The 16,028-nt window shown below is 39.3% G+C and overlaps 1 protein-coding gene across 2 annotated transcripts in view; it reads right to left on the reverse strand.

Moving 5' to 3' along the window:
* Window positions 1-16,028, reverse strand: part of ANKRD28 (ankyrin repeat domain 28) — a 121,675-nt gene that overhangs the window by 88,445 nt on the left and 17,202 nt on the right. The window contains exon 1 of one of the 2 annotated variants that reach the window (XM_038128788.1): window positions 9,103-9,196. The exons of the other annotated variant lie outside the window; for it this stretch is intronic. Within the exon in view, the coding sequence (XP_037984716.1) occupies window positions 9,103-9,144 (42 nt within the window). The 5' untranslated portion in view covers window positions 9,145-9,196. Of the gene's footprint in view, window positions 1-9,102; window positions 9,197-16,028 lie in introns of those variants that run through there. 2 annotated transcript variants of the gene reach the window in all.

Genomic DNA, 16,028 nt, shown 5'->3' on the forward strand with positions numbered 1-16,028 from the left:
CTCTTTGTTCTGTTTTTCTCTCCTTTTTAAAAACTCCAATTAATTTCTTTTTCTTTCAATGAAATGTTGTCCTCTTTGGAAATGTCAATCTTAAGATGACATTATTTGGTCTATTGCTCCTTTCCTCTCAGCAAGAAACTACTTAGCATTAATTTTTGATGAGTAGTGAGGAACTCTGTCCCCCACAAACACCGAATCATGGAAGACAGAAGGATGAGGTACCTTTTCTCTCCAGCTTCAGGCCCTGCAAACTGCAGGGAAGCAACCACAGCTGCTGTAACTCTTCACAGAACAGAGAGACCAGGAAGATAAATAGGACTACTGCCATATGAAGAATGAGACCAGAAATGTTCCTCTCCAAATGACAAAAATAGCCTCTGGATAAATTTCTGGCACTACCCAAAAACCTTTTACTCTTTGAAGTATGTGAAAACCTTCAAAGTTACACACATGATGACCTAAGAATATTAATAAATTTCACTACTTCCTCCAGATTCTCATACTGAGAAGAGAAGTGTGTTACTTTTCACTCTTTCCAACAGGGTGACATGTATGAAAAAACCACCAAACCTCTGTCATTTCTTCCTTCTTGATTGAGAGCTCTGTGGCATATCTGTATAAATAGTCAAGTCACACACTACATATCTCAAGACTGATAATCTGACAAACTACCCCTTGCTAACTAAAATTATAAAGTCTTCAACTGTGAAGAATAAAGATTAATATACATGTAATAGGCCTGTAATGTTATTTGCTCGGAGTATTACCAACTCTTTTAAAATACTGTAGAGGTAACTGAATTAATATTATCCAAGAAATGTTAATTTCCACAGAAAAAAAGACTCATTCCTTTGAAATATTTAGCTTTACCTAAATATGCAAGACAAAGCTATTTAGAGGATATTGTTAGTCCTTAAAAATGAAACGCAGCTACATTATATAATTTCTTTAGAGATGCTACTTCAAATTTCTTGACCTTCTAAGAAAGAACACTTGAATTCTGTTCTCTGAAGTACTTATTAATTGATACAATATTAATATTTTGGCAAAATCTGTAAAACTTTTCATGTTTAAAAAAAAAAGCTATTAAAAGCAAATGTAAAAATAAGCCTTTACTCCATGTCTTTACTAAGCCTAAGGGAAAAGATTCTCAAGCATTTACTCTTTACTTAACACAAGCTTTGTTTTACATACAGTGAAGTGGGATTCCTGTAGCATTAAAACGTGATCAAGAAGGACAAAAAGATTCACTTTCCATATCACAGAAACATCCAACCAACTTGTTGCCCCACAGAACTCCTGGTTTTAATAGAGATGGAACAAGCAAACTGCCAGTCAGCATATTTTTACAACATTCCCTCCATTCATCATGGAAGGGAGCTTATTTTTCTGTCATTACTATCACCATCTGGTCAGCAGCAATGGAAATATCACACATAGTCGCATCTATAAAAGATTAAAATGAGGTCATCTTGAAGTGCACACTGGAGAAAGAATCCAAGGTAACACATTTAAAAATAGAACTTATTCTGCTCCCCATTATTTGCATTAAAGAGCTACCACAACATCTGTGCAAATGCTAGACCACACATACTAAGTGCCACAGGCATGCAGCTTTTAAACTCAGTCAAAATTCAGACTCAAGTTTTCTCTATCAGGTGCCAGAATCAGTTAAAAAAATACAGGGAAAAGAAAAAATATTAAAAACCCAAACAAACAAACAAACAAACAAACAAAACCCCAAACCGACAATGAACCTCCACCCACCCAGTATTACTAAGATTAGGAGAAAAATAAATTTTATCTTCATCTGTTTAATCCACACAGTAATTTAAGTTATAGCACCCCAAGTGTTATATAGCAGCACAGTATTTTATAGCTGGTACTGAAATTTTGAAAGGTCAAAGAAACATGTACCATTCTAGTACACAAATAATGGATATGTTAAAGTCCCTTATCTGTATATGACCAATGTGTTTGGATAGCTTGTAGCTGTCTGGTGACCCAGTTTCCTGAATAATTTACCCCAAAAGAACAATATCCAGGCATAAACAATTGCCGTAACATGTATAAAGTGGACTGCAGGCTCCACCCAAAACCCAATCACCTAGCTTTCAGCAAGTGCATTTTGGAAATACTGTAGCTAGCAATGTGTTTCCAGTATTTGTAAATGTGGACATGCATCACTTTTGTATTGGCAGAAGAGCAAAACAAGGTTTATCAGCTACCATGGTTTTCAGTTTCTAAACTAAAACACTATAAGCCATCATCTTCACAGCCACTTCAACAACAGGAAAGATGTAACGAGGAGAGGGGAAAACCAACTCTTCTTCCAGGACATTTGTCAGGGCACTTTCCTCTAATGGTATGATTTGCATTAAAGTTGCTCTAGTTTGACTCCATGACAGGTCAGTCAAGAAAAACAACCAGCAGACATATAAAACTGTAAAAGGTGAGATGAGGGGGCAGATCTGGAACCTGATCTTTACACAGGCCCCAAATTATAGGAGGACATCTACACCAAAAAGCAGCTTGGCCTCCAGATTTCTAGCAAGAGATGTTGAGGAACTAAGGGAAGATGCAGCTCTTCAAAACTGAAAAAATACAACTGGTACCAGCAATACAAAACAGAACCCACTTTTTAATTTTTATTAATAACAAAAGACATTTAACAGGATGGTATAAAGTCTATTTGATCTTCAGTTCAAGATCCTTAGGGCAGCCAGGAGGGCACACAGCAAGCTCACTACCTTGGACATGAGGAGGAGAGACTTTAGTCTCTTCAAGGATCCCCTTAGTAGGGAGCCATGGGATAGAGCCCTAGAGGGAAGAGGGGCTGGATGAGAGCTGGATGATATTCAAAGATTGTCTGTTCCAGGCTCAATAGCAATGTATCCCTACAAAGTTCAGGAAATAGTGCAGAATGCCAAAAGGCCTACAGGGATGAACAAGCAGCTCCTGGACAAACAAACACAGACAGCTTACAGAGGGTGGAAACAAGGACAGATAGGGCTATTCAAGGGCATTAAGGGTAAAAAAATAAAACTCCTTTAGGTACATTATTAATAAAAGAAAGACTTGGAAAAATGTAGGTCCTCTCAGGAATGGTATGGGAGACTTGGTTATCTGGGATGTGTAGAAGGCTGAGGGACTCAGTGACTATTTTGCCTCAGTTTTTACCAGCAAGTGCTCCAGCCACACTGTCCAATTTGCAGAATGCAAAAGCAGGAACTGAGGTAAAAAAAAAAAAAAGAACCTCCCTCTGTAGAAGATCGAGCTTGAGATCATCTAAGGAACCTGAAGGTGCACAAGCCCATGGAACCTGGTAAGATACATCCATGGGTCCTGAGGCAACTGCCTGAGGAAGTGGCTAAGCTAATCCATCATATTTGAGAAGTCATGGCAGTCTCGTCAAGTTCTCACTGACTGGAAAAGGGGGAATATACTTCCCATTTTAAAAAAAGGAAATAAAGAAGCTCCAGGCAACTACAAGCTGGTCAGTCTCACCTTAGTGGCTGACAAGATCATGGAACAGATCCTTCTTTAAACTACGCTTAGGCATATGGCAAATAAGGTGGTGACTGGTGACAGCACTGGCTTCACTGAAGTCAAATCATACCTTAGAAATTTGCTGGCTTTCTGTGATGGGGTTGTGCAGCAGTGGTGGATGAGAGAAGGGCAACAGACATCAGCTACCTAGACTTGAGAAAAGCATTTGACACTGTCCTGCACAATATTCTTTGCTCTGAACAGGACAGACATGGATTTGATTATCAGCGGATAAAATATTGTCTGGATGGCCTCACTCAAAGAGCTGCGGTCAGCAGCTCAATGTCCAAGTGGAGAACAGAGATGAATGATGTCCCTCAGGGGTCAGTATTGGGACTGATCCTTTTAAACATTTTTGTCAGTGACATGGACAGTGGGATCAAGTGCACCCTCAGCAAGCTTGCCAGCAATACCAAGATGCATGGTGTGGTAAGGGGTGTCATCCAGAGGGAGCTTCACGGGCTTGAGAGGTGAGCCTGTGAGAACCTTTTGTGGTTCAACAAGGCCAATTGCAAAGTTCTGCATGTGGGCTAGGGCAATCCCAAACACAAGTACAGACTGGGCTGAGAATGGATTGAGAGTAGCCCGGGGGAGAAGGACCTGGGTGTGTAGGTGGCAAGAAGCTCATTGTAACCCAGCAATGTGCGCTTGCAGCACAGAGAGCCAAATGTGTCCGGCATCGAAAGCAGCGTAGCCTGCAGGCCAAGGGAGGCGATTCTCCCTCTCTGCTCTGCTCTAGTGAGACCCCAGCTGGAGTGCTGTATCCTGTTCTGGGGCCCCCAGCACAACAGAGACATTGAGTTGTTAAAACAAGCCCTAGTCGATCACATGGGACAGTGGTACCTCTCCTACAAACACAGCCTGAGAGAGCTGGGGCTGCTCAGCCTGGAGAAGAGAAGGCTCCAGGGAGACCTTAGAGCAGCCTTCCAGGACCTAAAGGGGGCCTAGAAGAAAACTGGAAATAAGTTTTTCATAAGGGTAAGGAGTGATAGGACAAGGAGGAATGGTCTTAAACTAAAGGAGGGCAGGTTCAGATTAGATATTAGGAAAAATTTCTTTTCTATAAGGGTGGTGAGGTACAGGTTTCCCAGAGAGGCAGTGGACTCCCCATCCCTGGAGGTGTTCAAGACCTGGCTGGAGTTTTGAGCAGCCTGGTTGTGTGGGAGGTGTACCTGCCCAAGGAAGGGGCATTGGAACTGGATGAAGTTTAAGGTCCCTTCGAACTCAAACCATTCTATGCAGGGAAAGAGACCAATGGATTCCTCTCTCCTTGGGGAAAATAAGAAATGCTCTTTGGAGCATTCCAACAACACTATGAACAATTTTACTCTTGGAAACCAGTGAAAATATAGCCACTTTTCTCCCCGTGAGGACTGACTTAAAGCCTACCCCTCAGAAAGGTACAAGATTGCAGGCCCCTATTGGGCTTCACCACACAGTACCATATCAGGATGCAAAGGTTGACTGCATAGACTGATGGGAGCAGGTAGAGGTTCTGCAAACCTCAGCATGTTCCCTACTAAGGGATGCCCAATTTTAACCTAATTGCAGTCCTGTATCAGTAAACTGAAGCACCTCTGGGTTTCAGGGGTTTTGCTGGTTCTACTTTTTTTATATGTATTTTTGTTGGATTTTTTAAGGTTTCTACCAGTTGTATGGTTTTCTAAAATTGTTCCAATTCAAGAAGAAAAAAACCCCAAATTACTCATGCTAGCCAGAAGTTTGGAACTTCTCCTATATTCCAGTGAGTATCAGCAGTTGCACAGCTTCTCAGTGAGAATTAAGGTTTATTAGGGCAGGGGAGGCAGACAAGAACAAAAAAACAATACAATGACAAATACCCAGCACCTATGCAAATTTTGATGCTTCGTAATCATTAGGCTACTTGACCCAACTTTATATGCAAAGTTTACAAATTTCTGGGGCAAGCAGATGCAAAAAGATGTATCTTCTTCCTCACTGATAGCAGAGAAAATTATAATGAAGAGTTCCTTACAGAGGAGGCTTTTGAAAATATCAGTCACAGCCCAAAATAAATAGCTACATAAACTGAACAGTCTGGGGAGGTTGTTCTAACGAAGATCTAAAGAAGTTCTGTGTGCCATTTCTCTCCTGATGCCAAGCATGAGTTTGGCCATCTATTCAGATGAAATTCTTAATATAATTTACCTTGAAACCCTGGCAAGAAATAATCATCCTAACCATATGGTAACTATCCCAAATTGAACACCTCTGTGCAAATCACAGCAACTACAGAAACTTGCAAACAAAACAAAAGAAGTATAGTGAAACCATCTGAAGTCCCTACTAGTCTCAACAGAAATGTGTCTCGCAAAAGAGGGCATTAATCAAACAGTTCCAGTTTTAACAATTTGCTGCAAATCCTGCAAGTAAAGTCAGGAAAACCCACAAGCAACATTTACCAACCAAAGACGCTGTTAAACTGCAAGTTAAGGGTCTTGCTGAACATCACTCACAAGGGAAATGGCTTCCACTGCACCCCAACTGGGGAGCTCCCAGCAGCCAAACCCAGGCCCGTGTATGGACTCAGGCAGAAGTATCCCATTTGCTGGGGATGTGGACTGCCAGGCTCCAAGGTCCCAACTGAGACCACTCTAAGGGTCCAAGAGAGACCAGCTCACAGAGACCAGGGTGAGATCAGCTCTGGGAAGGCTGTGAAAAGCAAATGACTACTACTTGCTTCAGTTTTATAAACAGACTTGACCGTACCAAGCTCCAAGACAAATCACAGCTTTTGGGTTTGATTTTGAAAGTCATGTTTAAGCAGTAGAAATGCATGGAGAAAGAAGGATTACTGTATAAGCATGAAAGGTCTTAATGAACTAAGCGAGGTTTATGTCCCACGTATTGAAGCAAAAACTTCCAGCCAACTGAAACAATTATTTCATGACAATCTTCCTCATCCAGTATAAGAAAGTTGTTGAGACTGGAGAGAGAAATATTGAAACTACTTCCTCTTACATCCAGCAATTCCTCTGCTTAGAAATCCATCATACCAAATTTTGTTCCACCAAAATTGTCCTAATATCATTGTTACCGCTCCCAGAATCTGGGGCTTTCAAACCAAAATAATGTGAACAATGCACCTTTTCATTATTGGCAAGAAGTATTATTGTTGTTTGTTTCTATGTCACAGTCTACATGGAAGTGGTATGTGGAATAAGGTAAGAACATGCTAAGTGACAACAGCCTCCAATTTTCTAACCTGGTGGTAGCAACACAGAAAAAAAACATGTAGGTGCTACTTCTTTCAAAGAAGAGGTCTTCTTCAGTACAGAACTAGCACAGTAAAAAAACCCATATTAATTAGAACTGATGAACATGCAGCCTATTGGTCGAAACTGGCCTTCTCAGCTTTTATTCAGCAGTAATAATCTGAAACTATGTACACTAGCTTCTCAGTCAAAATTTACTTTTGAAGTCAAGCATTAAAAACTGCAATGCTTTTCCAAAAATCCAGAATAGTCTACAAATAACCAGTTCTTCCTCAACAGACAAGAAAAAGATGGGATTTACATCTTCTCTAAGCTCTTACGATTTTTTCACTATGCCAGGTTTAAATATCTTTCCCTCCCTAAGTGTTGCAGCTTAGCAAGAGGAATCAACAAAACAGAGCGTAACAGCTTAAAAGTGCTTTGGCCCCCATAAAGAGCAAAGCAACTGCTTCTTTGAGACCTATATAAAGAAAATTTACAGAAAAGCTGTGCAAGCTGGGAAGAACAATGCTTTTATACCACTAAAACAGTTATGCAAGCAAGCTCTAATTTAGACTTTTGTCAACAGGGCCTGCTTTGTTCAGAGAATCCATAGGTACTACACTGATAATAGTAGCACAGGATAATCTCCTCTAGGGAGATTCTAGCCCTAGGAGAGAGCTTGACACTAATGCTCTTTTTACAGTTTCAGAACTACTTCTAAGGATAAGGAATCCTGATCTATTTTCCCATGCTAGAAGGAAGAAAGGAAGTAGCTGAACTAGTCTAAACCAGAAGGCAATAGACCAGTCAAGAGTCACTGTCATGGCTAAACAGGAAAACATACATCAGTTAAAAAATAAAAATCTGTAATTTCAAATGAAACAATGAGGTTTAGTCTTGAAACTGGGACATCTCTCAAATTTGCCCTAAACCAGGAAAAGCCTATAAAACAGAGTTCAGAATCTGAAGCAAAAAAACCTCAAACATATAAGAAATTACAAACCTCAAACATATAAGAAATTACAGCAAATGCAACCTTTGCAGCAGGTGCAAAGCTAAAACACACCCATGGCCCTAAAGCAGTAATGGAAGTGTTCTCCTAAAAGCTTTTATCACCAGTGACCTGCTCTATCAACCTAAACCAATTTTTCTCATGGCTTTCTACAATTCAGATACTATCACAATAAATACAGTTAACAAAAAAAGTGCTGCCACAAACCAGATGACCTCATACAGTTTACTTGTTAAATTACAGGCATCACATCCTGACAAGTTACACTTTTTTTTTGCTTATCCATTTTATTTATAAGCCAAAACAGGTAGTTACAGTAGTTCCCTTTGTCCAAACACATGAAGGACAGAAACATTGCATACAAAACACTAGCTCAAGGTACTCTATGTAATGGTATTGGGACAGAGGTTAATTTTCTTCACAGTAGCTGTAATGGGGCTGTGTTTTGGATTTGTGATGAGAACAATATTAATAACACAGGGTTGTTTTACTTATTGCTGAGCTGTGCTTGAACAGCACCAAGGCCTTTTCTGCTTCTCACAATGCCCCACCAGCAAGCAGGCTGGTGATCTGAAAGCTGGAAGGGACAGAGCTGAGACAGCTGACCCCAACTGACCCAAGAGATATCCCATGCCATATGAGATCGTGCTCACCATATAAAGATGAGGGAAGGAGGATGAAGAGAGGAGTGTTTGGAGTGATGGCGTTTGTCTTCCCAAGTCATCATGATGTGTGATGGGGCCCTGCTTTCCTGGAGATGGCTCAACACCTGCCTGCCCGTGGGAAGTACTGAATGAATTCCTTGTTCTGCTTTGCTTGCATGCACAGTTTTTGCTTTCCCTATTGAAATGCCTTTATCTCAACCCATGACTTTTCTCATGTTTATGTTTCTGATTCTCCCCCCATTGCTCTGGTGGAGAACGAGCAAGTGCCTGCATGGGGCTGAGCTGCCCACCAGGATCAAATCAAGTCAGAAAATGGCTGAATTAAGGTAACATACAACCTTGATATATTTACCTTAAATAGAATAAAGACAGCGCTTAATTACACATCCCTACTGCTTTGAAAGTTAGGAAGGTAAGTGTTTTTTATTTAAGAAGTCTATCCACAATACCAGGTCTAAACATTTTGGATATTCCTTTATAGGTTAGTTCTGTAAGGGGAACCAATGAAACTTACGTCATCGAACACACAGTGGATTAATTAAATTTACTTATTTTGCTATTTTAATAAATAACACAAGCACTTGAAGAACATTAGGAGGACAAGGAAATATACAACAGGAAACAGAGCATTTAATGAAATTATACAGAAGTGTCTTACCCTGTGAAATACCATGTGACTGTAGTAGCCTTTATGCACCATGAGACAGGAACACTTACATTGGAGTTGAAATGGCCACAGGCAAAATTAATTCCTAATTTACAGGAAAAGAAGTTCAGAACTTAAATCCTCTTTCACGAAGTTTAAATATAACCCAATATATCACATGCTGGATATATTTTACAGGAACAACTACTGTCACCTCCAAAATAAATGTTTTAAGTATGCTGAAACTGTTGAAATAGTTTACTGAGGCTAACAAAACTGTACCTTGGGTAATTAGTTTTTTTCTTTTGCAAAATAAGAAGCACAGCTGGCATACTGATAGGCCAATACTTGGGGATAGAACTGGCAGCATAGTCAGCAACACGTGACATTTCCTGTGCCAGAGAGGAGATCTCTGGAAGCTTCAATGTATTTATATAAACTGTTTTGGTCTTTATTGATATTAGGTTTTACTGACGGATTTCCTCTCTGTGGACCAAAACAAGTGAATCACTATTTTCCCCTCCTCCTTTACACATGATATTTACAAAGAAAGCCTAGATTTCACAGATGCCTCCCTTCCACCTGAGGAGGGGCAAAAGGGGAGAGCAGAGAGCAAACCTCAAAAGATTCAGCTTTCATAGTTAAGAAGGGGTATAGAATGTAAATAGCAAGGTAACAGCTGTGGCAAGCAGGTACAGAACAATCCAAAATAACTGCATGATTACAACATTGTTTAGATGAGTCTCAATGACAAATTAATTGCTCAGATCAAAACACAATCCTTGGTCACCTTTCCAAACTGGGCAGAGTAGCACGTGACATATTCAGCCCCAGCAGAGCCAAGAACAAAGAGGAACTACTGCTGTAGTTCCATGTCCCCAGAGTTTTCTTTGTGCTGTCACTGCATTTACCTTACTGTCCCATAAGCTGACCTACAGAGAACAACTGGCAGAAAGCTAAAACTGTTTTTTTGCTAATTCAGCCCCCAAACTTGCCTGCTGTAAGATCTGCTGAACAACAGTGCAAGAGAACAGCCAGGAAACTCCCAAGGGAGGGATATAAAGGGAGACTACCTTTTCTAGCAAGAGCTTGAAGTCTTTTTAAACAGCACTTAGGATGGATTTGCTAATCTGTGCAAATGTACCTTGGCTACTGGTCTCATCTACAAATCAGACCTCTAATCATATTCTGAAATAATGCTGTAAAGTCTTAAATGTCTTAACTTTCTTAGAAAGAAAGTGTAATTTCACTACTCAGCAATTTTTATAGTGCTCAAGTCTGTAAGAACCAGAAGATAAAAAGTATCAGCGGCAGTATCAGTAATCAGTGCAAATGCATCATCTTTTCTCTAATTTCTGCACCCCACCATCATTCCTGTCCACACAGCGTGCCCAGCAGGTCAAGTAGACAGCATCCCTCAGACATGTGAGGTGCACAGATGTCAGGTCACCCCCCGCACCTCAAGACCACCCCACTCCATCTACAACACTCTCCCCCTTAAATATACCAACATCCTTTATCTTACCAAGCAAAGCAAGTTTTGTATGGATTAGCAAATTTTGAGCATTTTGAGTGTTGCTTAGAATATTGGTTTAATATACTGATTTTTTTTGTAAGACTGTTCATCAAAAGATACCCTGAAATGTTTAAATGTAGGATTCAAACATCATTTCTACAATACATTTTGATCTGCCAGATATTGTTTTTTGATCTCAGCATTTTTATACTTCATGTTTATGTTCAGACGTGTGCTTACATTGTATTGCTTCAGCTTGAAGATTATTTCTAATCATGGAATCACAGCATGGGTGAGGTTGGAAAGGACCACAGTGTGTGATCTGGTCCAAGCTCCCTGCTCAATCCCAGAGTACATAGCACAGCATTGCATCCAGATGATTCTTGAATATCTCCAGTGACAGAGACTCCACAATAATTTACAGAATCCAGAATATTTAAACTAAACAGCAGAATTATGGGGGGATAAAAGCTTAGTTTTGACAGTTCTTTTACCTTAGAAATTTTCAGTCAGACTTTCCAAGCAGTCATGTTATTCTGAATAATAATTTGGAATATTGTATTCGAATGTACCAGGAGTGTAAAGTAATATTTTAACTTTTTCAGTTTGAAAGAAAAGAGAGTGATTAGTGGAAATCACTCTTAAAAAAACCCCCAAAACAAAAACAGAAAACAAGAGCAGCAATATCAAGCCTTGTCACTTGGTGGCAGCACACCAAAGAAAACCAAAACACTTGTGCAAGACCACAAAATTGCTTCCCAGCACATATTACTTTTATCTCTCCTACAAGTGCCAGAATACCTGGAAGGTTCTAGACATTTCACATATTTGAGGCAGGCACCTAAAATTTTAAGACTAGTGAGTTCACATTCAAGGAGATACTAAAGGCTCAAAATGAAAAGAGCTTTATTTCAGTCTTTTTGACCTGTTTAGAGGTTCACCTACTTCCACCAAAATTGCCAGAAACATGCTAAATAGGCTTTCCAAACAGGTGCAAGGCTGAGCAAGCAAACAGAAGCAATACTTGAAAGCCTGACATCCCAATAGTTCCTACAAACTGAACAAAATAGGGGACCCTGAGTCAGATGCACCATGGATTTGGATTTCATGCCACCAGAAAAGGCCTGACAACGCAACAGGAAACTCATTACAGTCTTACAGCTCTTCCACCAGCTGAAACTCTTGCCAGCATCACACATGAAAGGCTACACCACACACAGTAAGTACCCAACAGTGCTATTGTAGTCAGTGACAATGAACGAGAACTGATCGTCCTCACCCATTTAAATAATTGATGTTAAGCAAAGGTTAGATTTAACTAAATTAGTAATATTTAATAATAATTAAATCATTTAGCAAACGCTTTCAAGAAACATTTAAAACTATTACTACTGAAGCAGGAAAGAGATGCAATGAAAAAAACAAAGATCTGCTGACTTCCTTCTCTGAGTAATGTTGTAGCAAAAGGTCGTTTATCAAAGGGCCAACAGGATCATTATCTTTTCTCTCAGGCTGCTCTTCTAGATACAGATGTACAAAGACATACAAACTACACAATGTCTTATTTCTGTAACCACATGATAAACAGCTTGATTTTGCTAATATTCTAAAATCTAAAATTTTGGTTTAGATTAGATATTACAATGACAGTTCTATTTTCTCTATATTAGACCTTAATTATTATAACTACAAGATTTAAAACAGAGTCATTTCTTAATAACAATCCCATACAAAAGCAACTAATGAAGTCTTTATAGGACTGAGGGGGTTTTGTACCAAGCACAAGATGATATTATCCAAACAATTGATTTCTGGAACAAAGAATTTGAGCTTAAAAGAGCAGAGTACTTGTACACAAGCTTCAGGGAGGTGCACTCATCAATTTAAGCCAAGCACTAGGAAGTAAGTATGACTGGTACCACAGAAGAGTGACTACAATAGTTAAAAATATTAAATAAATTCAAGCTGAGAAGATATGCTCTCCATCCTTTCCCCCTACCTAACCAAATAGCTTGCTGTTGTTTAGTATACATGCAGTCTGATAGGGCCCTTCAATTTTATCAGCTTCATTAAAACTCCACTTTCAGTGGGACACACATGAAACAACAGCCTAATCCAGCATTGCAGCAAGAAGATAAAATGGAGACCAAGGGAGAGAGATGAAAGTGAACACAGAAAGCCAGAGAAAAGCAGCAGTTTGCCATCAGAGGGAGTACGAGCTTTAAACAAGAGTGTTCAGCTTCCAGGTGGGAGCAGACACACAGTTCTGTGATTATGAACACCTACACAGGTTTAAGGGAGGGCTGGTCCTCCAAATTCTTATTGAGAAACAGTGTATATGTGAAAAAGCTGCAAGAAAACAAAGTTTTAGTTGAAAAACAGAGCTACTATACTATTTTTACAAGTAGAAAGATATAGCCATGGGACAATGAAAAACAACTTCAAAGTTCTGCCCATTTAAATTACTAATATTTTAAAAAGTTAGGAAAATGTGCTCCTGATCCTTTTTTTAGTAAATTTGCTGCCTTTAAAAGAAAAAAACCAACATGCTATATCACAACATGGAACTTGTTTTTGGGCCTGACTTAAATGAAAAGGGAAATGCTAAACAAATAAGGCACAGGACTATATATCAACTTTATCCCAAACTCTCAGCTCCACTTCAGTGCTGTTCAGTGCCAAATGTGCCTTCAACACATTGCATGCTCCTCAACATTACCTGTTGAAAGCAGATGCTCAGCTGAGGCATGGAGAAAGAGAGGTGAATAATTCTGTGTAAAAAGAAATAATATTCCACTACTACCACCACCACACACAGGTTTCTAAGATTTCTTTTTTTATCCCTGTTCCTAAAGAGGAAAGATAAACCATTCACCATATTCAAGACTTCTATACAAGGTCTAGACAACAACAAAGCACTATCAGACTCACTCGGTTTCAAAAAGGAAAATGTTTGCCCATTTATCCGTGTCCCAAGTTGCAGAATACACTAACTTCCCCATACACTAGGAAAAAAAACAGTTGTCAAATTCCAGAGGTACTAAAAAAGTAGCAGAGTAAGTCTACAGTACCTCAGTGTATTTTCTATATCCAAACAATGGAGCCATTCATTTGCTCATCTTCATTTTTCCTATTTAAAAGTGGTCTCAGCAAAATCAGCAGAGGTCTGGCATCTTTTAAAAATAGTGTCAATTGCATTCTAGGTAGGGAAACCAAAAAAGAGGCGGCTTCCCTAATTTTAAAAGGAAGGTGAACTAAAATCTGATTGAATCATAGCAAAATAACTCTCGTTGGGGTGGTGAGAGGGAAACACTCTTTTTCACAGGAATCAAAAGCTGGAGGCACATACTTGGTGTTAAGTACGTTGCCTGCTTAGGACAAGTGTAAATGAGTCATACCATCTGTACTCACATTCAAATGATAGTCTGGCAAGATAGCAGGGATAACACAAAGCAATATGAATCTCTGCTCTTCATGCTGTGGATGCAGTTAAGCTGGGAAATAGAGGGAGACTCAGCAGTTAAACAAAGAACTACCTACAGTGACAGACAGTGAACACCTTATTCTCTGCATTTATAATTATTTGTAGAATGCTACACAGAAATCAATAGTACAGAAGTACCTACAAACTCATATATAACAATACTGCAGAGGCTGATTAATGCTGTATTTCAGATGAATATTCCTATCTCACAGAACAATGCAGATATGCTCAAAGTATAAACAGACTGGAGCAAGAAGTCATTGTGGAACATCAATAATTCAGAGAGAAGCTATTTAAGATAACCATTTGTTATAGAGACAAGACCAAATGCATCGACTAAGAAAAAACAACATGAAAACAACAGAATCAACACTGGCAAGCAGCCTTCTGAAGCAAGTTGTGCTGAGCAGAGTAAAAGCAATAACCACATTAGAAGAAACAAGGAGCTCACAAAGATGCAGTGTGAGACTAATCTCAGCAAAGGTGGGGGAAGTCTCATCCAAAAAGATGCCTGGCGGCAGCATCTGAGCCAGGGCAGACAAAGCCATCACCAGTGTGTGGAGCAACATGCCACACAAAACTGCTATTCCCAAAACAGCTGGGTGGATGGGGGACTCAAACTCACGGAAGTCATAACCAAGGCTTATCATGAAACAAATTACTAATACTGGAAAAATCTGCCAAGTCTTCAGTACTTTTTAAAGAAGTCCTGGAAAGTCAAACTATGTGGGAGGCTGAGCTTACCAACATTATTTTAGTTGTAATTAAAGCAATATATTTTAAAATACAAAACTAAGCTTTACTTTGGATCTCAGGATATATAATTTAAAATATGTAACACTGAACCCTCCATCTTTTACATCTGATGAGTGTCAGTGGTACTAAATGATGCTAAAGACTGTTTCAATGTAGCACAAACACAGAGTTTATTTATCATGGTTACATATAAACTAGAGTACAGGAAGGACAAGTTCTTCCCAAGATATTCCTGAATATCTTGGGGGCTGGAGGGAGGAGAATAGACATCCATCTGCTGTTCCAAAATCCTTGTGATGATTTGTTTATATTTATACCAAGTTTTGAGGAGGATGAAATGTACAAATAATTTTAAATGGTATCTCACTTTCTCCTTGTTTTCATCCCTTCATCTTTTAATTATATGAGAAAACTGTTTGCCATCTAAAAAAAAGATCACTGATGCACTTATGTTGATTTACTTACTTGATCCTCTAATTTTTTGTTGGTTAAAATCAGGGATATTATTTCAGACCATTCTAGAGGTTATATTAACAGCATTTACAACTCCCAGCAGGTTTAGCAGCAGCAGATATTCACAAGGATGTCTGCCCCCAATAATCACAGTTCACAAGTAGGTACACTAACATAAAATCAATACCATTAACATACACATGCAGCTGTGAGCTGAGCTGATCTGAGGGGAAGGAGGAGGATTTGAGGGGGTAGGAGGATGCTATCCCTTACTATTTCCTCAGTGACTACTATTTACCAAGGACAACCACATGGAGGAGCTTCACAGGCAAACAAAGCAGTAATTCAAGCTGTTTCATTATGAATCAGCAGAACTGTCAGAGATCATGGCAAAAGTATTAGACCATTTTTAAATAAAAGTAAATTAGAAAACAAATTTACTAGTTCTCCTGATGTTGAATCTGACTCTGTGATTTGCTATTCAGACAAAAGCTTTGAGCTTGAACAGTTCCCTGGCATAAAACAAGAGGTGAAATAACGAACTGACAAGCCAGAAGATTTGTGAACCGAGGAAGCATCCCAAATGACATAAGTGAAAACACGTGTTGATCCTCTGATGTTCACGCCACTGTTAAAAATGAAAAATGATCAAAGCAGAAGAGGAGTAAGATCCTCTAATAAATCCAGAAACCTTTACCTACATGTTATTTCAGCATGTGCACATGTATA

The sequence above is a fragment of the Motacilla alba genome, chromosome 2, assembly GCF_015832195.1.
Source record: "Motacilla alba alba isolate MOTALB_02 chromosome 2, Motacilla_alba_V1.0_pri, whole genome shotgun sequence".
In the NCBI taxonomy this organism is placed as follows: domain Eukaryota; kingdom Metazoa; phylum Chordata; class Aves; order Passeriformes; family Motacillidae; genus Motacilla; species Motacilla alba.